Genomic DNA, 24,577 nt, shown 5'->3' with positions numbered 1-24,577 from the left:
ATTCTATTTTATTTTTTTGGGAATACTACTATGGTAAGCCCAAATAACACAACAACTTGAGATTAGTTCGAATGTAGTTGGCAACAGTGACATACACCTCACACATCTCTCCCTTCTTTATTACAGACGTGTGCAGAAGTGTGTTTATGTAATGATTAATATAAGTATATAATTCGTTAAATGCGATGGGAAGGGAGATGAAACAAAAAAAAAAAAAAAATAATAATAATTACATAAATATGATAATAAAAAGGAACGGCAATTTCGCAAAAAAAATGCAGTGATGTCCTAAAAGGAGGCAAATGTTGTCTGAACGTGCCAAGGGTTATCTCTCCATGGGAGAAATATACACTCAAAAACGTAAGATAAAATATGATAAAATATGATAAAATATGATAAAATGAACTAGCAATTTCTCTCATCCCACCCATCGCAGGGACAAAAAAAGAATATTTTTACAGAATAAGATTCAATTACGATTTCATCATTTTTAAAAGCTGCCTTCGCTGTTTTCGAACGAAAGATTTTCCTCCAATATTTTTCTCCTTCTGAATTTTCGTATACCTCTTTATGCACCAATCTTTCATACTTTTGTTCTTTTCCAATAATTGCAAAGTGGACAAGCATTTTTTCTTTCTCCTATTGGACGTATGTAAGGACTGCGACTCTTTTCCAGCTCCAACCTTTATCTTATCATTTCCATTAACTAATGTAGCTACTTGAAAAAAATTTGGCATTTTTTCATCCTTTTTAACTTTATGATATTCACCCTTTTCTGCTAAATTTTCATGCTGTATCAGTTTCCACTGCAACTTTAATTCATCCGTTTTTTCCTGCTTTTTCATATTCCCCCAATCATTTAAATTCTCTTTTTTTTTCTTCCTTTCTTTTTCTTTGTTTTTAACGATATCATTTACATAGTCCAAGACAGAAATTGGTTCTGCATTCACCCTTTGTAAAATGTTGAAGTTTTTCTCCTTTGCTAACAATGCCATATCTTCTCCACCCGATGTTGCTTCCTACGGAACTATCGCAGTTGTTTCCGTTGTTCTATCTATTCCTCTCGCTCACTTCTCCCTTTTTCTCCCTATCCTATCTCGATTCCTTTCGCTACGGTTGGATTAAAATATATAATGCAAAAATGAGCCACAGCTTTATCGCCTTAATGCGAAATATAATATTCCCCTTTTTTTGGTATAATTATTCATAAAATGGTAAACAAATCAGTAAATTATCTTCTGCTCGCTATTCCTCTGGGAAAAAATGATGACAAATTAGTTACGCATTCTGCTTAATTTTTCCCTGTACTATTTACTCTATCTGTGCTTCTCTCTTTTTTTTTTTTTTTTCCTTCCTTCTTTATTATTTTATTATATTATTTTATTATATTATTTTATTATATTATTATATTATTTTATTATTTTTATTTTATTTTTTTTTTTTTTTTTTTCCCTTTTCATTTTTGCATGAACGGTAATATTAAAAACGAAATATGGTCAGGTAAAAACGTTGAGAAAAAAATATCACTTGGCTAGAAAAAAAAAAGAAAAAAAAAAAAAAGAAAAAGATACAACTCTTTAGAATAAAACGTCGTAGCCTTTTCCTTCATATTTCTACGAAAAAAAGAAGAGAACTTATAATGCATCTCCTTGATAATAATTTTTTTTTTTTTTTTTCCCCCATAAAAGACGCATTGTGTCGGTATGTATGAAAAATCGCAAAGTGTGATGGTGCCGCGCGACTGAAAAGGTGAATGTATTACGTCGTTCATTGCTCACCAGATTCTAATTCAGCGAGTAAGGATATATATATACATACATATATATGTGAATATATATATGCACATATACTGATGTAACTGTTTCTTACTCATACAGCTAAGTTTGTCAAATGATTGTTACTCTCCGTAAGCCACGAATTGCCTACATTCACTCAGCTTCGGAAAGATCACACTTTGCTATAAGAAAAAAAAAAAAAAAAAAAAAAAAAAAAAAGTAATAACAAATAATGCCAACAATAATAGTAATTATAAAATTTGCCCCTTCATCATGTTCTAAATTTCTGTATTCATTTCATATGCACCAAAAAAAAAAAAAAAAGGAACGTATTATTTATCTTTTGTGACTTTTTTTTTTTTTTTTTTTTTTTTTTTTTTGCACCTCTCTTTTTATAGAAATAATTTTTGATATATATCCCAATTTATCTTTTGTACATCGGAAGGGCTTAGAGGATCTTAAAAACATTTTAGACGAAAGGAAGAAAAGAAGAACATTTTTTGCATAATGCGTATCACACGCACATAGATCAACTGATTGATCATAATTTACAACGAAAAGTGAGAAGGAGAATGTCATCATAAGACACGTCGTTATACCTTTCCTAAATAACACAAGTGCTAGAGTACGCTTTGCACCACGATTTACACGAGGAGCAGAAGAGGAGGGGGAAAATAAAATAAAAAAGCAATCAGTAGAGAAACAATCAGCAGAGAAGCAATCAGCAGAGAAGCAATCAGCAGAGAAGCAATCAGCAGAGAAGCAATCAGCAGAGAAGCAATCAGTAGAGAAACAATCAGTAGAGAAACAATCAGCAGAGAAGCAATCAGCAGAGAAGCAAATAATAAAGAAGAGAACAATAAAAAAAAAAAAAAACATGAATGAAAAAACGGACACTCAAGTTTACCACATGTCTCTTCATATTCCTTTTCAAAGATATCAACAATGTGCATACACGTGTAAAAAAGCGACACTGTGATTTTTCCGCATTAGGTAGCAAAAGGGCAAGAAAAAACAAAACTCCATGTCAGTACATTCATCTGGTGTCTCATAGTACAGAACAAAAAGGAGGATGCAGAAGAAGAAGCAGAAATCGAAGTATATTTAGAAACACAAGCAGGGGTAGATGCAGACGTAGGGTCTTAGAGTATGTGAAAAAGACTACATCCCTCGAAACAAGAATTTTTTCAAATGAATCAAGCAATGAAAATATTGAGCTGCAAGATTCATTTCCCCCCTATGAATACCAAGATGAAAACCAAAATAAACTCATAGGTAGAACCTTCGAAGGAATAACTATTTACCCGTTGGAAGAACCTGAAAATTATGGAAACAAATTCAGAACCAAATTGCCATCAAAGGAATTTAAACCAAAGAGAAGCTTAGGGCAGAATTATTTAAAGGATGAAAATATTATACAAAAAATGGTGAAAGCTATTGAGATCAATGCAAGTGACTTATGTCTTAATCAAAATATAAAAAGTAATACTCAAAGTAAGGAGCTACAAAAAACAAAAAATAATAAACTACCAAAAAAAAATCGTGTTGAGAATCGAGTCAAGATACGTCATAAAAATAGGGGGAAAAAAGATTACATAAAAAATAAGGAAATGATAACTATACATCCAAATGGTAATGGAAGTGATAATGTAGACAAACAGATTATTACTACAGAAGGTAATCACACAGAGGTGTCTACAACCAATCAGATTAGTGATACCTCTCCTGAATGGAAAGTAACAGAAATGGAAAAAGGAACCACGTTTGAAAGCATAAAAGATAACGGAAAGGGTATAATCGAATTGGGATGTGGATTAGGACAAATAAGTAAATTTTTATTTGCAAAATATAAAAAAATGACAGCCGTTGAAATAGATAGTCGAGCATTGTCTATACTAAGTAGGACTATGCCAGGTTTTGATTTCATCCATGATGATGTGTTACAAATAAATTATAAAGAATTATCTGAAAGTAAAGGTACTAAATTAACAATAATTGGTAACTTACCTTTTTATATAACGTCTCAAATATTATTTTGTTTATTGGATTTCCATGAATATATAGAACAAGCAATTGTGACAATTCAATATGAAGTCGGTCAAAGAATAATCGCAAAACCAAATGAAAAGTGTTATTCCATTTTAAGTATCCTTTTTAATTTATATACCACTCCTCATTTACTTTTTAAAATTCCAAGTAATGCTTTTTACCCTGTACCTAAGGTCGAAGCAGCTGTTATGAAAATTATTTTTAAACGTATCAATCTTAACTGTAATTTGCTTTTTTTAAAAGAAATATTAAGACATGCTTTTCAACAAAGGAGGAAAAAACTTAAATCTAGTTTAAAACCCTTACTAGCGAAATATACCATTACTCAAGAACTTCCTCCAAATTTTTGTCATTTCAGACCACAGCAGTTGACTCCATATCAGTTTATTGACCTCACCAACTTTTTATTTCCTCTTAGTTCTTACCCCTTTGATCCCAGTGTCCATACGAAAGTCTGGCGCAAGAAGAAGCACGGTGATTGATTTGTCATGTCCCATTCTCGTTTGTCTCTTTCTCCCCACCTATGCCACCCCTTAAGGACAAGCCAAATATGTGGATTCTTTTTTGCCATCTTTTTTTGCCATCTTTTTTCGCCATCTTTTTTCGCCATCTTTTTTCGCCATCTTTTTATTCTACCAACGATTATATCTATATGGACATAATTACATCCATTTTCCAATCAGTTTACATTAAAAAATTATACTTTGTTTTTTCTTGGGTTAACTTTTTTTCGAGGATGCGTGTAAAAAGAAGTTTGTATAAACCTGCCCTGTTCATACGTTTTCTTACCTCTTACATTTAACATATACTGAAACCTCGCATTTGTGATAAGGTGCCCAAACGGTTCAGGCACAGGAATTCTACAGTGCCCGTTCCTCTTATACGTTTGTTTTGGATTTCCCATTTTTATTTCCTGTCTTTCAGGAATTAAAATACCATGGAATGTGTTTCTCAAATGATGTAAAAAAAAAAAAAAAGTAAAAATGGGGGTTACAGCAGGGTTCAGGGTGCACACGAATAATCAGATATGCATGTACATATGTACAAGTACAGACTGAGCATCCCTGACAAGCATATGTAACTCCACGCGTGTCCAGAACAGAATCAAACGAAACATAATCATGTGGAAGGAGGAAAGGGTAAAAGCCGTCTTCATGCTTGAAGTTTTCCTACGCCAATATGTGTACGTATATATATGTACATGTACATGCATATGTATGTATGTATTTTTTTTTTTTTTTTCCTTTTTTCCAACCACCTGTTAGAACTTTTGCATCCCCATTTCTACCTCTTCCCTTCATTTTTTTTTTTTTTTTTTCCACATCAAACAGTGTACGTATTTTGTGTGCCTTAATTTAAGTAGTACTCCCCCACTTCAACAGGTATGTTCTCATGCATATACATACGCAAGTATATTTACTACTATGTTTGCAAGCATATTTACTGCCAAGTTTGCCAGCATATTTACTGCCAAGTTTGCCAGCATATTTACTGCCAAGTTTGCCAGCACATTTACTGAGGAACGTTCACAAGTGCATGTGCACGAATTAGTAGAAACATGACGTGGAGCGAGGGTGGGGGAGATGATAAATAAATGTAGCCAATATGCAATCTCCCAAATATATGATAAATTTACATTGTAAGAGATTAACATATTAGCATGAATATACAATGCATCATATTTTCATGTCAACTGGCCTACAAGTGCACCTCTATTTTCTGTACTATACGCGCGCTTGCAAAAATAAAAAAATTGCAGGGAGTAAAAAAAAAAAAAAAAACACGCACAAAAAAATACACAACTTCCGACTTGCAATTCGGACTTGCAATTCTGATTTCCAGCTCCAACTTGCAACTTTTTTTTTTTTCTTTTAAACGAACGACAAATATTGTATGCTTCCCCCACGTGAGCATAAATGATAATTGGTTTTAATTTTTTCTCACTTTTCCCTTTTCTGTTTGTAACTTTCATTTTCGCTTCTTTCGCCATCCATTTTCCATTGTTTATATTTTTATTTTTCGATTAATTGGTTTTTACTTCTTCACATCCCCTTTTTTTTTTTTTTTTTATTCATCACCCCATTTTGAAATCGGCTAGGAATGCATAATAATACCACTACACCAAATACGCATGAACAAAATCGAGGCATAATAATATATGTTACATGAAAACAGATCCTATATTCTTAACTGTGTAATGTAGCAGTTTCTTTTTTTTTTTTTTTTTTTTTTTTATCCATTTTGAAATATACCACCATATTGTTAGAAGTTCTCTTTGACATGGTCATGTACTTTTACAGCATTTATTTTTCCCACGCATGTGTTAATTCTTCTTTTTTTTTTTTTTTTTTCATCTTCTTCTCTCTCCATTTCACTCTCCTTGGCATTCCACATTGTGCTATCACATTTTACATCTTTAAATGAATAACTTAAATTACTTGTTCTCTCACCAAATATATTTGCTAAATGAATTCAGTGAAAATGACATTGCAAATAAATTTTCAGACGTGAAACGAACATATGAAAGGAACCTTTTAGCCATATTAGAAAAAGTGAAAAATTATCAACATGATATATTAATCGAAAAAGAAAATGGAATTGTTGATGTACGACAGAACTCATTGGAAGAAGAACCAAAGGATGAAAATTCTCTTCCACCTCTGACTAGCCAAAATAAGGAAGATAGAGATAAGAAAGGATTGAATGATGGGAATCCAAATAGAACGACGTTTCTATAAAGAAGATAGAGAGAAAGAAATATGCAAGGAAGAAGATAATATAGTTTACTCTAATAATATTACTCCAACTGGGCATAATCAAGATGGTAAGAATAGAGGGAAAAAATCAAAGGATGCATCTTACATACAAAATCATAATCAATGCACCACATCATTGAGGTCTATTGTTAGTTATCAAACTGAAGAAAATAAAAATGAATTCATAAAAGTAGATGAAGATTTAAAATTTTTAACTGCAAATGATGTGCAATTTAAAATTCCCCTAAAAGAGCAGTGTGACATGAAAGGTATGTTCAACAAATTGATTGATGAAATTAAATGCAAAAATTACCTGAACGTGTACAGAAAAACTTACGTAGAATCGTTTAGAAGAAATCAAGTAAAAATTCAAAAAGATTCAATTTTTTACAGCATTGGAAATGAAAACACAGAAAATGCATGCAACATTAGGAACACTCAATGTATGCACATTGTGAACAAAGTTAGCAGTTCCACGTTGATAAATTATTACTTTGAAAAAATGAAAAATAGTTTATGTCTCTTTTACTTTGACTTTTTTATGTGCATCTTAAAAGGAGCCATAACGGTGGAAAGCGGGGTCAATTTTATTGCCCTAGAGTTGTCTGAACTTCACAGGGAGAATTTTGAAAGATTATTAGAATTCATTCTTCAGAAGGATGAGGCGAAGAGAGACAGCCACAATCAGAAGGGTGATGATGCGAAGGGAGATAAAGGTGGGCATGCAGAGGACACTTTCCATAGGGATGAGCATGGAGAGGACACTTCCCATAGGGATGAGCATGGAGAGGACACTTCCCATAGGGATGAGCATGGAGAGGACACTTTCCATAGGGATGAGCATGGAGAGGACACTTCCCATAGGGATGAGCATGGAGAGGACACTTCCCATAGGGATGAGCATGAAGAGGACATTTCCCATAAGGAGGGAGATGCTGGCTCAGCTGCTGAAGAGACAAACGCAAGAAATCTGCTTTTCAAGAACACCTTTTCGAGACATATTAAGGAACTGATTCTGAACAGTCTGCATTATCTAATCGAGATACTAGAACCTATGAAAGAACAGAACTGCATGGCGTATGGTAAATATAAAGACACCATTGCCAATTGCATCAAAGCGCTTGAAGCAAAAAGTGTAATAACATATAAAGAAGCAACAACATACATTGAATGTAAGAATTTCGATAAATTAAGTATATTCAATAAAGATCTAAACAAACTCATTACTAAAATGCGAACAAAAAATATGTACAGCATATCGGTATACAACTTATTAAGAGAAAATATAAATGGATATTCAAAAATTATTTTTCTTCTTGAGAATTTTTTCTCTTCAGAGGGAAAAAACCTCCATCCATCATATGAACTTATGAACAAAGAGAAAAATGGTTTGTTAAAAAATAAAAAAAAAAAAAAAAAAACTATTTTAAAGTTGTTTTTAAAATATAAATACAAAAATAAAAGGGAATTTGACAAACGAGTGGGAAGTAGAAGTAAAACAAATTCACTTAGTCCATCTTGTCAAGACAGGAAGAATTACAATTTTGAAATGCAGACTGTTAATCCACTGAATTGCTATTCTTCACTGTCTGTTTTGCATTCCTCAGAACAGAAAAATCGTTCCGAATTTGCACAAACGTCAGAAAGGTTAAAAGTGCTAGAAGCGCCAAAAATGTCAGAAGCGCCAAAAATGTCAGAAGCGCCAGAAATGTCAGAAGCGCCAGAAATGTCAGTTAATCTCACACACCACAAATGGAAGAAAAAATACAATGCAAACATAAAAAAAATGTGGAAACGACACCTGAAGTGCTACTATTGCACCGATTTAATAAAACTAAAAAACCAGATTTTTACAATTGCAGGACTTCATAATTTATGTCCAAGAAGAATATTGTCAATTTTTCTTTTTTTTTATGAACAGAATGTAGATAATCCAAAACAGCTACTTCCGTTGTTTTTTTTATACACAAAAGAAATAATTACTGATATTATACTTCTCGAATTAAAAATGAAAAATAATTACATTAAAGAAATGGAAGAAAAAGAATTACAAAAGTTAAAGGTACTCAATAGAGATGAGGAAGATTCAGAAAAAGGTGTTACTAACAAAACAAAATCGTATGATCACTTTTTTCTTAATACCAATAATTTCTTCACATCAAATTATTTTAAAATGTGTTCTATTCTCATTTTAAATGACCTACTTAACTTTAACACTTTTTATGAACACTTACTTCCAAATGATGAATTATTTCAAATAACATTTAAACAGTTATATCATAAATTCTGCATCGATTATGAAAATTCTACATCTGATAGGTTAACTCCTTTTTTCTTCTATTACATTCCCATGAATATAACTAAATTATATACCTTGTATAATAAAGTCCGCAGGTACAATCAGAAGAATAAAACGGGTGATAAAACCACACGGTGCAGCACTGGTGCTGTAGACCAAACTACAAATAGTAATAGTAATAATAATACTACAAATGGTAATAATAATAATAATAGTAGTAGTAGTAATAATAATAATAGTAGTAGTAATAATAACAATCCATGGAACAACAACAACACCTCAGATGATATTGCTCAAAAAGGAGATTTCTATCACAATGAAAAAAACTGTAACATTATAAATTTGTGGAATGCAAACAATGAGAATAGCCTTACTCAGCACATGTGCAGCACTGCCAGATTCAGCAGTCTCGTTGATGGATCCTCATCAAAATCGGGTAAAAGCTCCAAAGGTATAAACACATTTAATACATCTACCTCTTGTAGCACATACCACATTTTCAACTTTTTTTCAATGTGCAATCTAGAAAAAATCCTAGAAGAAGCAAACCCCGATCATGTCCAAGACCTTGTGGTGCACTATCTCCTGAATAACAAAAATACCGATATAAAAAAACAACATGAACAAATTGCAGATCTACAGAATAAAGAAGCAATCGAATTTTACCTCTTTGATATGATCCACAACAAATTGAATAATGGGGAAAATTTTGTTAAAAATTACATAGAAAGAGAAATAAAAATAAGGAATGAAATAACCAATTCAAAATATCTGACTTACACGAATTCGTATAATTATTTATTTCTTCAGGAAGATAACTATTTTTTTCGTTTAGGACGAATTTTTTTCATGAGAAATCCAAAATTTTTATTCCTTTCATCTTTAATTAATTTAAATGCATGGAATTATGTTCGTACTATATTAGATCATTTGTCCACGTATCAGTGTAACCCATTCCTTAACTACTATGTCTGTTTATCAATTTCGAGACTTTTATCTTATGTCATATCTTCCTTCGAAAGGGCATACTTACCTAAAGGTCGTGCACGTAACCTCGATCAGAAAATCCAACTTAATGGAAAATCAGTAGTTGGTTCTAATAGATGCAAGATGAGGAAATTAAACGATGGTGATGCAGTACTGGAGGGAGCAGAAGAGGAAGAAGAAGAAGAAGAAGAAGAAGAAGAAGAAGAAGAAGAAAATGAGGAGGAAGAAGAAGAAAAAGAAGAAGAGGAAAAAACGAATAAGGTGGGGCGGTCGAAAAAAGTGGATAAAACAGAAGACGAGACAAACAAGATGGAAAATGGGCCATGTTTCTTCTGTAGCATCAACATGAACACGAAGAAGCTGTGTAGCTATCAGTGCATTAAAGTTATAAATAGAAATAAGAGACACATGCAAAAGTTGTTTAAGAACGAGAAGAAAATTCAAAACAAGAAAAAAAAAATAAAGCAACTCTTAAAATGGAGCTATTACAATATGAACAAATCGAAGAAACCAACGAACTCACAAAATGGAAACAGTTACCATAACAAGCTTTTACAAAAGAATACAAAAACAGTTAATAAGAAAATAAAATTTAACTCCAATCAGATGAAATGTTACTATAGGAACAGCATCCCAAATTTCATGATAAAGCAACTTTTATTATGCTGTAGAGCTCCAGAATCTGAAGATTCATCTGTTGTCTCATCCCAAGACGAATCAAATTATACATCAGAAGGATTTATGAATAAGGAAAGAAAGGGATCGTCAAACCAAAGAATCCACACGATTTCTCTACATCATGAGGTAAAGAGAAATTGTGACACATCTGGAATCATACCCGAAGAGACCAATGTACCAATAGAACCCATGTCTAATGGAATCATGCAGGACAAAGAAAACCATATGCAATGTAATATTGCTAGTCAGAACCCGAATCTCGATACTACTGTGAATGCAAAAATAAACTTTGATACATTCTTGAACTATTTCTCATGCAACAGATCCAACAATTATATGAAGAAAATAAAAACAGAAGACGATTTTTTCGACAGAATATTGGAATACATAAAATTTTTGGGATATTTTGGATATTTGTACAAATCATTAGTTCGAAGATTATTAAACATAATCAAAGTGTACGTGAAAAGGAAGATAAGTCAAGGAAAAAATTTTCACAACAATTTTGATAAACTGTTCATAAAATTTTTTTTCTTGTGTCCAATCAATGATGATGGGGAGGGATCTGTGACAGGAAATAATTCTAATCCTAGCAACAGCCGTGGTAATTCTAACAGTTTAAATGATGATATATGGAATGTATTTCGTCTCATTCCAGTGTCTAGAAGATACAAAATATACATGAAGTTTTACAGCAAGATAGAGAAATACAAGAGGAGCATTTCGAAGGTAAAAATGTGTTCTGAACTTGGAGGTGAAACCAGCAACAAAGCAGAAGGTGAAGTAGAAGAAGGGAAAAAAGTAGAAGAAGGGGCAAAAAAAAATAACAATAATGATAGCAATAATGATAGAAATAAGGATAACAATAATGACAGAAATAAGGATAACAATAATGACAGAAATAAGGATAACAATAATGACAGAAATAAGGATAACAATAATGACAGAAATAAGGATAACAATAGTAATAACAGTAGTAATAATAAAGGGGAGGAGAAAGAAACAGCACAACATAAGAAGCTCCCTCCATGCAGCAGAAGTAAAGGGGACAACTACCCCTCTGCAGAAAATCCTCCTTTCTGTCGTGATTCAAAATTGCCAATTGTTCCATATGCCAAAACAGCAATATTTTTATCAAATATCAATTTTGAACTTGTAAAAAACAAATTGAGAAAAATTATAAAAAGAATAACATCTGACATATTAAAAGATAGATATAATAGTAAAGTGCAAAACATGTTAAGTCAATTGACAAGAGTGATAAACAGAAACCCTTTCATCACAGCAGATGTTATTTTGCAACAATGTGAATTATTTGATAACAATATGATTATAACACTTTCAGAATCGATTAAAAATATTCATAGCTTTTCTAGTGATATATTCCTGTTCAAAATTGTGGAAAGACAACAATTATTAAATGTTCACAATTATCAGTTAAGTAAACAGTACAGTTTCAACAATTCAGATTTATTTGATGATTCTATTTTTAAACCCAAGAAATTGATTAATCTATCTCTAGTCAGTGCAAAATTTTTGTCAAAACATCCTTTTACAGATTTTTATCCACTTATTATTTCAATAGTTAAGAGAATATTTTCTGAACTCCACATATCAGATGAACTCTTCCTTAGAAATAGAAACAAGTGTACATTACATATGGTGGATTCTCTTCCCATGAACCTTGTTAATCACACCCGGTCGAATGAAGAGGGAGAATTTTATCAAACAGAGAGAAATGAATACATCGGAGTGTGTAGCAAAAATGAACAAAACCATGAGATGTTACAGGATGTTGGCACTAAGCCCGTCCAGGAAAAACCAAGTTGCAAAGACGTAAACGGGTTCAGCGGCCAGTTCAGAGGTCAGTGCACCTCCCAGTGCAACTGCGAGAGGTGCAACAAACATCGTGGTGAATTGAAAGTGAGAATACTAACGGCGAGGAATAAAAAATATCCAGATGTTATGTCTGGATACATATTTGATATAGATTATATTCAGAAACTTGTCGAAATTTATGGTGGAACAAACGCATCTGTAGATGTACAAGAACTTAATGAAGATCAACTGAACGCACAATGTGGATTTAAATTATTAAAAAAAGAAATTATGATTTTAGAAGAAAATTTCAATTTTAAAATGAATAATATAGAATATGAACATATAGAAAAAGCCGAAATAGAAGATGAGAAATTACAAAAATTATGTATAGAAAATGCGACAGAAATTTTATCGAATCCAAATGTAGTATATTTGTTTTTATTCATTTTATCGAAATTAAAATATGAATATCTATTTGATAGTAATACCAATAACTTAAGAAATTTATCATCTCTAATAGACAAAATAGATGCAGTTCTTTTGCAATTTATTGATTTCCTACAAACCAATTCGGAGCCGTATCTTTATTTCACCTACATCCCAAGCATAATTAACATATTTTCTTTTTTTGACATTTCACAATCATTTCACATTATCAGATTTGCATTTCCTTTCTTTCATGACAAAGACACAGTAATGAATCAACAAACAGTTTACTCATCTTTATATGAAATGAAATTGAATGAAAAAAACGTCAGAAGTAATAACATCTCATCTGATAAGATTGAAGACAACTCATGCTTTCGTGAACGTGAACATACAACGAGCGAAGGACATGTACACTCACATGCTCATCCGGATAACGCAAGAAAGTGTAGAAAAGACACAGACAAAAAAACATGTAAAGAAAGTTTAAATGAAAGAATCAGTGATAACAAGGAACCAATCGATTGGGAACAAAAATGTGAAATAGAAGAACAATGCAACTTATCGGGATATGATGAACCAACATTTAATCAGTGTAATCAAGAAAAATGGAAACAAATAATGACCCCCATAATAGAAAGGTACCTAAGTATTGAAAATTTAAACGGTATTAACATGAACTTTTACCTAACTTATTGGAGACTTAGTATCACAGATATTTACGTTCCACATAAGCAATACATAAAAGTGATAGATAAATATGATTTGTTTATAAAAAAGTTGGAAAAATACCATGAAGAAAATAAAAAAAATGAAGATTACAAATGGATTCATAAAAAAATTAAAAAATTACGTTTCAAAAGAATAAGTATGAATAAAGAATATGAATATCATATAACACATACAGAAAAGATAAAAAAATATTTATCTCATGTAGTTGAACATTGGGTAAACCCACAAGAAATCGATCTTACAACCTTTACAGCTTTTGTTAAATGTTTAATTGCACCCAGAATATTAAATAGCGAAAAAGATTCTCTATTTTGTTCAAAATTTATACAAATGTTACTTGAATTTCGTACGCCACTATTTAATTTCTGTTTATTAGTTTATGTATGTATAAAAATGTTAATGCCACTTATAAATGCATGTACAGAAAAGGAGGCTCTAAATATAGGAATATTTTTTAATGAACTTTTTATTTACATCTATCAATTATGTGATGATTCCAAATACTTCAAAAATATTTCAGAAGAAAATCCATGCTTTAGCGATACTCTAAATTTCGAATCCAAAATCACAATTGAACATTCTTGTATTCTTGAAAAAGTTACCAAGTGGGAAAAGCTTCTCGTCTCCTTACTTTTCGAAAATAATAACTATCAAAAGTCATGGATTAATTCAAAATCGGTTGTCATTTTCTTATTTCGTTTGTTGAATTCCTTTCCATATTCAAGCAAAATTAAAAATTCCATAAAAAAGTATCTCCAAAATTTAAACACATTTGCTCAAAACAGAGGCTGGAAAGACATTGCAATTTCAGTCAACAGTTTGAAGACCATCATGGAGAGAAATCGGTACGGCCTCCCCAAATCAGCATCCAACATGCTGCCCCTACACATTTTCCCTACACATTTTCCCTACACACTGTCCCTACACATTGCCTCCTTTCCCCTCCAATGCAGTAAAGCATCCGAGAAGGAGAAAACAGAAGGGTCCGAAATGAAATCTCAAGAAAACAAGATTAACTCATCCAAACCAAGCGGTAAAAAAATAAATGCATTCTTTTTTTTTTTTTTTTTTTTTTTTTTCTACCTTTTCTATCGTATTATTCCCGCATAGCATATATGTTATATCGCTTTTTTTTTTTTTTTTTTTTTTTTTTTTACTGCTCACATGTATACCAATTTGCTTCCTTCCATTTTCTTACCCTTTGCAGGTATGACAAATGCAACATCAACCCATAACACAGATGTAAACGTCACGATGAATCCATTTAACACATCTACTCCAATTCATATGAACTCGAACCCGACATTTGTGCCCATAACGAAAAATATGTATAATCCAAGTAAGACCACCTCCACCAACTACCCCAAGTCTCCCCTTAAAAAAAATAAAAGAAAAAAAAAAAAAAAAATGCACAGTTTTTATTCAATTAAATTGCCATGTGTTAATATTTGTTTACATATTTAAGTGAGCATACTGTAACAAATGTCCAAAATGAATGCTTCAAAAAAATATGAATTGAAGAAAAAAGAACATTTCGTTTTCCCATGTTGTGAAAAATATCCCAATTGTGCGCCTTATATATATCTTCTAACATTCTTTTCATACATTTTGTGTTTCACTCATCTACTGTACGTATATTTCATTACATGGCATATCTGTTTGATTGTCATAATGAAAACAGATTAACAACAACATTGAATATGTTTTTTTTTTTTTTTTTTTTTTTTTTTTTTTACCTTTTTCTGAATGCAGATATATACCCAGTTGTACACAATTCTATGAACATTCCACCGAAGCCATACATGAAAGATAATCCATTTAACAATCAAATTCCTCCACCGCAGGATCCAAATAAGTACTATATTAAAAGAAAATTCAGATTTTTCTAACGTATATTTTGTCCATGAAAATATGTGTATATGTATTCATATATATATGCATATGCATGTATATGCCATGTGCATATAAGATTATGCATTTATGCCTCATTTAATGTCACATATCAAGTGTATTTGACCATATCAGAACTTGCCACCCCCCACACATCTGATGGCTTAACACGACAAGCTATTTATATATAGCTGTGCATGTATGTATGTATATATGTATGTATGTATGTATATATGTATGTATGTATATATGTATATATGTATATATGTATATATGTATATATGTATATATATATATATACACATACATGCTTGTGAAGAGCCATACGGTTACACGTGTGAGCATCTGCGTTTAACAAGATAAAGATTTAGAAAAAAAAAAAAAAAAAAAAAAAAAAATATTTACGTGCTTGTAATATCAAGAAAGAATAGAAGCATATATAATATTTTTTTTTTTTTTTTTTTTTCTCTTTTCTTTACTTATTTGGTGTAATAAATTATGAACAAAATTCAAAACGATATAAACCCCAAATTATTAAAAAAGAAAAAAAAAAATTTAGTATAATTTAGACACCAAAATTAGCATGCTATCAAACGCGTACGCAAGACTTGTGCATATATATATATATATATACATATGTATATAGAATAGAAGCTTGTTTTTTTTTTTTTCCTTCATTTCAAGTAGAGAAACGTTTGTAGTATGATAATTATATGCGTAACATCTCGATATGAACTTTATAAATTCGGGGGAAAACATTTCATTACACCTGAATATGTATTATACATGAAGGCGCAGCTGCACCATGTTTGATGTTTTACATAATGTGTTGTGTGTTTGACGAGGCATAAATGCATATCTTCGCATGTACACGTGCATGTACACGTGCATATACACCTAAATGTATAAGTAAATGTATACGTGCATGTACTTAAACTGCACTCACTTCTCCAAAAAGCTTACACACATCACCAACGTTCTACTATTTTTTTTTTTTTTTTTCCCCTCAACCACTCATAATCCCAACTCCTCTCTCAGTATTATACCACCTCCATCAAGAAATCCAAATTGCATAAGCATAAATAATGATAATGTAAATAAACGACGAGATGCTTTTAATAATATGCAAAACAATTCTAATCTGTATCCAGCTCCACCACCCAGTACAATAGTTCATATGAATGAAAAAAATATGATTAACAAAAAACCAAGAATGGATAATCGTGCTATAAATAATGAAAATATAAATTATACCATGCCTCAAAATTTTATTGGTATGCACCCTTATATTCCTCCACCCATGCATGATGTCACACCAAACAAACTCTTTTCAAATATGCATCATAATCAAATGAAAACAAACAGAAATTCAAACAGCTTTTCCCGTAGATAACATGTGGTAGAGAAGGACAAGCAGAGTCTTTTTTTTTTTCTTTTTTTATTCTCATTTCTTACACATTTGGATGTATATATATATATATATATATATATATATATATATATATATATATATTCCCGTGTTTACAAACTTATTTGTTATGTTTCTCTCCTTTTCTATTTAAAGTTACATGTCAATGTGTAGAATTTTTTAAATTGCATTTTTTGAAGTTCATACTTTTTAAAACTGCTTTGCAGTTTTTTGCAACTCTTAAGCGTGGCTTCTTTTTTTTTTTTTTAACCCATTGTTAATCCTGTTCATAAAAAAAAAAAAAAAAAAAAAATTGTCAAAATGAGAAAAAGTGGCTTAATATTATATGGTAACACAAATCCTGAATTATCCTCTCAGTTTATAGCAAATTTTTTGAGTTCACAAATTTCTCACGTTTCCCCTCTTTATTTTCTTCGTTCAATTATATTTGATGCCACTTTTGAAATAAAATCCAATCTCCAAGTACAAGTCCGACTCGGTATTTACAAATTGGTGGGGAGAGAGAATTAAACGAATGTTTTTTTTTTTTTTTTTTTTTTTTTTTTTAGCAACCATAATCGAGGTGATCTCACATTTATAATGGTCACACTAATTAGAAAAGTATGTAAAAAAAGTGTGCAAAATGGAAAATACATCTGCATTTCAAACCCCCTTAAGTGATGAAGATACCATCCATATATTTTATCATACTTGATGAAAAAAAAAAAAAAAAAAAAAAAAAAAAAAAAACATCAATTGCTTGACGACACCGTTTTTATCTGATTTAATTTAAAAAAAGAAAAAAAAAAAATTCTTGAAAAGGAATACAAAAATGGGAGAGTTCATTTTACATGTTATTTTAGCTTCTTCTTTTTTTTTTTTTTTTCACAAAAATAGAAATAATATGGTTAACAAAGTGTGATCTTTATTGGTAAATGTCAACATTGTGTAAATTTGTTTTATGAAACCATTACCTCACTTTTTGGATGATTCGACTATTTATGGCATATATAACACTTTTTTAAAATATTCTGGTTTAAGAAATCGACAGCTCAACTTTTTTTTTTATTTTCACAAATTCATAAAATAGATTTACATAAACAGTCGGACGTGCTTGCAACAGAATCGCATGCAACTATTTTTGCGCACTCCCAAAAAAAAAAAAAAAAAAAAAAAAAAAAAAAAAAAAAAAAAAAAAAAAAAAAAAAAAAAAAAAAAAAAAAAAAAAAAAAAAAAAAAAAAAAAAAAAAAAAAAAAAAAAAAAAAAAAAAAAAAAAAAAAAAAAAAAAAAAAAAAAAACAAAACAAAACAAATGAACAAAACAAATGAACAAAACAAATGAACAAAACAAATGAACAAAACAAATGAACAAAACAAATGAACAAAACAAATGAACAAAACAAATGAACAAAACAAATGAACAAAACATATGAACGGAACAAATAAATAATACACTGAATAAAATAAATATGTTAATAAATAAACGCTCATCCCTATGAGACACGGATTGGTGAAATAAAAGGGCAATAAATTTGGATAAGCCAAATTACACAACACTTTCGTGCACCTATTTTTTTTTTTTTTTTTTTTATTCCTTTTTATTTTTTTTTTTTTTTTTTACCAATCGATTCCGTTTATATCCTGTGAGACACATGATATAATATGCTCCACTAAGAAAAAAATAGGAAGTCCTTTTGCTCTTCTATTCTTCTTCTACTCCTCTTCTACTCCTCTTCTACTCCTCTTCTACTCCTCTTCTACTCCTCTTCTACTCCTCTTCTACTCCTCTTCTACTCCTCTTCTACTCCTCTTCTACTCCTCTTCTACTCTTCATTTTCCCCCTTTTTTTTTTCGAATAAGCAAAAATTCGAAATATCGATGCTTCAATGAAACTCAGCATGCACCCCAAAATAATAAATAATCAAATGCACTAAATAAAATGTATCCGTTCGTTTTGAGAAACGTGTCGTTTCCCAGAAGTATAAAATAAAAATAGGAAAAGTACACGTCGTAAATTTTTTCTGGACTTATGCTGATCCCTAATGAATATATATATATATATGTGCATGCGGGGGAAACTTGCACAAATTCGACACTTCTACTGAATAAATCTAATGCACATTATTTCCTCCCGAAGATGCCTCACGAGTTCATCAGACGAATTCACAGCACGAATGCATTCTCACACGAACTCATCGTTCGAACCCGTCGCACGAATCTACCACTCGAACCCGTGGCACAAATCTGTCGCACAAATCTGTCGCACAAATCTGTCGCACAAATCTGTCGCACAAATCTATCGCACAAATCTATCGCTCGAATCACAAAATAAATATACCATTTATAAATATTACTCAAAATATTTATTAAAATATTTGTCAACAATTTTTATAAACTCGTAAATATATCGTAATGTTTAGGTTTTCAAAATAAATTATACACACACACAAAAAAAAAAAAAAAAAAAAAGGTTAACGGAATTTCTTAGAACTTAACTGATAGATGAAGAAGCACATACTTTCATTGAATTTTATGCACGTACAAACTTATGTGCATTTATGCACTGCCTTAATGATTAATCTCGTTACTATTTTGCTATAACTTCCTACATGGTGCGATTGATACTTTTTTCGTGAGTACTAACATACCACCGTGTGTACAAATTTATATATGCACATGCAAAGGCATATATATATATATATATATATATATATATATATATATATATATATATGTACATACAAATACGTGAAAGGATGTACATATTTCATGGCCACACATCACTCTAATTCTTTTTCTCTTTTTCCTTGTATATCTGGTGTGTCTCTTCCTTTTTCAATATTTCATATGTACCATCCGACAACCTCATGTTAAGCTGTACCCCATCGTGTCATCTCACACAAACTCAAAAAATTCCTGTCCTTACGTTAGCCAAAATTTGACGTTAATTTTTTTTCTTTTCACTTATGTTTTTACCCCCAACTTAGTCCATTTTTTTTTTTTTTTTTTTTTTGTCATATATATATATATATATATATATATACGCATATATAACAAAATGTCTCAAAGGAAATATGCAACAATGGTATAACAAAAAATATATATACATGCACGTGTGCATATGTTCACATACGCATACTAATATAAGCACTTACATCCCACTAAGCCTATGTACACATGAAAACATACACATATAAAAGAAATCGGAATAATCTATGTGTATCCAATTATATGTGTACATATGTACGCTCCTATAAAATAGTGCATGGGGGCTATACATATTCCTGTGCATCTCCCTTGATACTTTATTTTTTTTTTTTTTTTTGTCAAAGCTTCTATTCCTGGAGATATTTTACATATGATGAATGTCCTTATAATGTAGTTTGTTATACTTTTTAATGGGACGCCCATATGTATATATATATGTATATATATATATATATATATATATATATATATTATTATTATTTTATTATTTTTTTTTTCTCTTTTTACAATTTATATAATCGTGCCTGTCTATAAAGCGAATATATGCACACGACAGACGGGAAAACATACTGCATTGTCTCTTTGAACAACGGTGGAAATATTGTCTAAAAAAAAAAAAAAGCTCATGTAGAAATCCCCCTTTAACACCTTACCCATTTGAATAAAAAATTTTCTCAAGTATATAAATGTATGTGTAGAGTACATCATATTTGGCCACGTCAAGAGAATTTGTTCATTTTCTTTGTCAGGTATACATATAGATAATACAACAGAATGGTGCACTTTTCGTAAAAATAAAAAAAAATAAATAAACAGAAAACCATCCTATTCCATACACTCACAAGTCTTATTTAACGAATAAATAAAAATAAACCAAGTAAGGTGAAGTGATGTGACTCTACCCGATGTGAAGTTGTGTCAAGCAAAAAGGAGTCACTTAATCAAATGTCCTAGTTATCCCCTCTCATACAAAAACACATACCATATAGAATTCATATGTGCCTATTTTTATATTCATTATATCATCGCATATCCTTTATGTCAAATTTTTCACCTTGCAACAATTGATCCTTGTTTGATATTCTTTTCAGTTACATGCAAAAATTTTACCCTTCCGATTATTCACAATTCTCGTCCCTTCAAATATTTCCTCTCATCCTGTCATCTGCTGCTGATCCCTCTTAAACCACATCACGTATTAATGACTGATGCATTAAAAATGAAAAGAACCAAAGACGAACAAACCACGTCAGACGAAGATAAGTATGAGAAATATTTCACTGAAAAAAATGACAATACAACACTTATGAGATTCATACAACCCCCATCAGTGATGTCAAATCAAATAGACTCAGTATATTTTGTTAACTACAGAGCAGTTGTAGTGAAAACGAAACAATATTATGTCACACAGAATTCATATATGTTATTTGGTGATGTATTCAAAATATATAATTTGAAAGGAGAGATTAAAAAAATTCATGCTTTTTTCTCTGGAAATGAAAATAATCTATCAGATTCTCTTATTATGCTTAAAACTACAGTAGTTGCTGTTACATCATCTAAAGCAGAGGCCTTAAGAGTTGCTGATGAAATTGAAATGACTTGCAAAATTTGTCACAAAAAAAGAAAAGCTACCAAATTTTCAATAGAGGGTTTTTTACGGAAAGTAAGATGTGATACATGTAGAGTCAAACCTAAAAATCTAATTAACAAAACAAATAATACAAAGAGGATGAGCATTGTCAAAGGTGAAAATGTTTCTCTTATGACATCTGATCCTATGTTCACAGGCAGGAAAAAAATAACATCTTCTTTTTGTGATGTCACGTCTACTACCACTCCTGCGACATGTACTTCCAGGTGCTCCGCCACATTTTCTCTTAACAACAGAATTGCACCAGAGGATGAAATTCAAAATGGATCACCAAACAGACTACCAACTGAAGCACCTGACAAGGAGGAGCCCAATGCAGGAGAGATCAATAGCATGGGATACAACAATAACAGAGAAAACCCATGCATGCCCGGTGCTGAAAATAATGGAAGTAATGAAAAGAATGGAAATAGAGCGAAAATTGGAAATAACACAAAAAATGGAAATAGCACAAAAAATGGAAATAGCACAAAAAATGGAAATAGCACAAAAAATGGAAATAGCACAAAAAATGGAAATAGCACAAAAAATGGAAATAGTACAAAAAATGGAAATAACACAGAAAATGGAAATAGTACAAAAAATGGAAATAACACAGAAAATGGAAATAATGCACAAAACCGAGATAATGCGCAAAATCGAAATAACGCACAAAATCGAAATAACATAAAAAGCCAGAATAACACAAAAAAGACAAGCAAAGGATGCCCAAACCAAATTGTTGACACGCGCAGTGCAGGATCAAACATCATCACGAGTAACACATCTTTGAAAGACACATATGCGAACCAACAGCAACAGCAACGGATACGTTCATATAACTCCAAAAATATCAATAGTATCAACTCTTTTTTAAAAAATAGTTATCACATTAACACCAGTGAAATGTGCAGAACAAGCAATAATCAAAATCCTACAATGAACAATAATAACTGCTCAAGTGAAACTGACATGGAAAATCCAGATGAAATTATTACAATGATAATAGAACTAATCAAATACATTTCTTGGATGCAAAAAGCTTTAATAAAAGCATCAAAAGGTAATTATATTATAGACCATTCTGAGGTAAATATAGAAAAAGTGTCCAAAGTAGTTCATTCTGCCCAAGCTTTATGCAACAAATTGTTAAGGAATAAATCATTAGTGGAACAAGGAGGAACCAATAATTTAAACTTCTCCAACTTTATACCAATATATAACAACAATTCTAATAATAATTTTAAAATAAAATATGCAAATCTATATGACAGAAAATTAAATGCTATCAATAATAAGCACATTGAAGCAAATTTAACCAATTCTAGTGCTGTTAATGTGTTTAACAATATTATCACTCATAATACACTAAGTCTTTCGAATTGCACCACCTCCCATAGAAACCAGTCATCCACTGTACTCCCTTCTTTGAGAAGCACTACTGTAAACAATAATCTCAGTACCCACAATGGAAGTACCGACAGTCTCATCAGCAGTACTGGAAACCTTAGTAATCCCAATAACCAAGGTAGCAATCTTAGCATCCTTTGCAACAAGAATGATGGTACATCGAACAGCACCACCAATGTAGAGGAGAGGCCGAATGATAGCTGCCAGAGCTGTCAAAACTGTCAAAACTGTCAAAACTGTCAAAATTGTCAAAACTGTCAAAACTGTCAAAATTGTCAAAATTGTCAAAACTGTCAAAATTGTCAAAACTGTCAAAACGGACTCAGCGGCCAATGCAGCAACAACAGTTATGTCAATGCCAATGACAGTATAGACACTGGGTCGTCTATAAACAACTACAACAACATGAATAGCGCTGGAAATATTATACCTTACTATTTAAACGCATGTCAAATTAGTTATGTCCCTTCCACTTGTTCTTCTCGAAGTGATAACAGAATCAGCCATTTCATAAAGCACGAAAATAATTATATGTATAGAAATAAACAGAATGAGGAATTTTCAAACAATATACAAAGTAATAAAAATAGCAGTTATAGCCACAAGGAAGACAATGTCTTCTCACCATTGTCCAAAGAGTACGCCTCTAATGTAAATATCTCCTTTTCCAATATCAACAATTCTGTGTCGAATTTTTACAGGACCCTTTCGAAGAATTACAACATTAGGGATACCATTCTGAACTTGGACAAGTAGCCCGGCCCGCTCATCCACACAGCCCATTCCCACTTTGTGAAGCAAACGAGACACTTGCTTGTATGTCTTTATGCATGTATGTAAGTATGTCTGTATGTCTGTATGCATGTATGTATGTATGCATGTATGCGTGTATGTGCATACATGTACGATGCCCCTCTACCTGTGCATGCATGTAATCCTCCATTTCTAAAGATGCAAAACGAATTTTTTGTATTTTTTCCAAATTTTGACTCCTCTTCACACCTCTGCAAAATGGAAAGTCACCACCGTCTGTTTGTCCCAAAACGTCTTCACATTTACGCACACACACACACACAACATGCATGTGCATACGATTTCTCAGCAATTGTTTCCATTTCTGCTCATGCCGTGATTAGGTATGTGCCTTAATGCTTTTTAAGAATATTTTTCTTTTTTCTTTTTTTTTTATTTCCTTTTCTGTCCACAAGTGTTGTATCCATTGCAGATTAATTTTTTTATTAGTAATTTTTGTTTTTTTTTTTGCTAGCTATTTTTTTTTTTTGCTAGCCATTATGACTGCTTTTTTCTTTTCTTTTTTTTTTTTAAAGATCTTTTGTACCCTGATAGAATGATCTATCTATCCCCCGTTTTTAGTGTCTGCTTCTGCGCCTATATATACATACATGATATGCATATATGGATCCATACAAACCAATAAGTGTGCACACACACATTTCCCTGTGCATATTTTTCGTGAGCACCTACGTTACAATTACATTTTAAAGTTAATTTTCCTTCACTTTTGTTTGCATATTAGACTGTATCTTTTCTATTTTGTGTGAGTTCTTATAAATATTCACTAAACCTTGCCTTTTTTTATTCCCTTTTTTTTTTTTTTAATTTTATCTCCCTTACGTGTGTCTGCCGTTACATAGTTGTGGTGGATTCGACTCTTTGTCGGTGTTATGTTTCACTACAACATATGTGTTATGTTGTGTTGTT

At 31.3% G+C, this 24,577-nt stretch overlaps 5 protein-coding genes across 5 annotated transcripts; 4 read left to right on the top strand and 1 right to left on the bottom strand.

The window, feature by feature from the left end:
- Positions 1-473: 473 nt before the first annotated feature.
- PGO_146620 (hypothetical protein, conserved) lies at positions 474-995 on the bottom strand (the record flags this gene model as incomplete). The annotated part of the gene is made up of 1 exon (XM_028690652.1): positions 474-995. One exon carries the CDS (start codon positions 993-995, stop codon positions 474-476), a length of 522 nt encoding a protein of 173 aa, XP_028546453.1.
- Positions 996-2,656: 1,661 nt separating this feature from the next.
- On the top strand, positions 2,657-4,306 carry PGO_146610 (dimethyladenosine transferase; the record flags this gene model as incomplete). Its single annotated transcript, XM_028690651.1, has 1 exon — positions 2,657-4,306. One exon carries the CDS (start codon positions 2,657-2,659, stop codon positions 4,304-4,306), a length of 1,650 nt encoding a protein of 549 aa, XP_028546452.1.
- A 2,221-nt stretch (positions 4,307-6,527) lies between these two features.
- Positions 6,528-15,412, top strand: PGO_146600 (THO complex subunit 2; the record flags this gene model as incomplete). Its single annotated transcript, XM_028690650.1, has 4 exons — positions 6,528-14,368; positions 14,477-14,556; positions 14,731-14,862; positions 15,276-15,412. The coding sequence occupies 4 exons, from the start codon at positions 6,528-6,530 to the stop codon at positions 15,410-15,412; spliced, it is 8,190 nt and encodes a 2,729-aa protein (XP_028546451.1).
- Positions 15,413-16,338: 926 nt separating this feature from the next.
- PGO_146590 (unspecified product) lies at positions 16,339-16,806 on the top strand (the record flags this gene model as incomplete). The annotated part of the gene is made up of 1 exon (XM_028690649.1): positions 16,339-16,806. One exon carries the CDS (start codon positions 16,339-16,341, stop codon positions 16,804-16,806), a length of 468 nt encoding a protein of 155 aa, XP_028546450.1.
- Positions 16,807-21,028: 4,222 nt separating this feature from the next.
- PGO_146580 (hypothetical protein, conserved) lies at positions 21,029-23,611 on the top strand (the record flags this gene model as incomplete). Its single annotated transcript, XM_028690648.1, has 1 exon — positions 21,029-23,611. The coding sequence occupies one exon, from the start codon at positions 21,029-21,031 to the stop codon at positions 23,609-23,611; it is 2,583 nt and encodes an 860-aa protein (XP_028546449.1).
- Between the last annotated feature and the right edge of the window lie 966 nt (positions 23,612-24,577).

Source organism: Plasmodium gonderi, assembly GCF_002157705.1.
Source record: "Plasmodium gonderi DNA, contig: Chr14, whole genome shotgun sequence".
NCBI classification, from domain to species: Eukaryota; Apicomplexa; class Aconoidasida; order Haemosporida; family Plasmodiidae; genus Plasmodium; species Plasmodium gonderi.
Note: the sequence above shows the minus strand (reverse complement) of the source record. Positions and strands in the feature narration are given on the sequence as shown.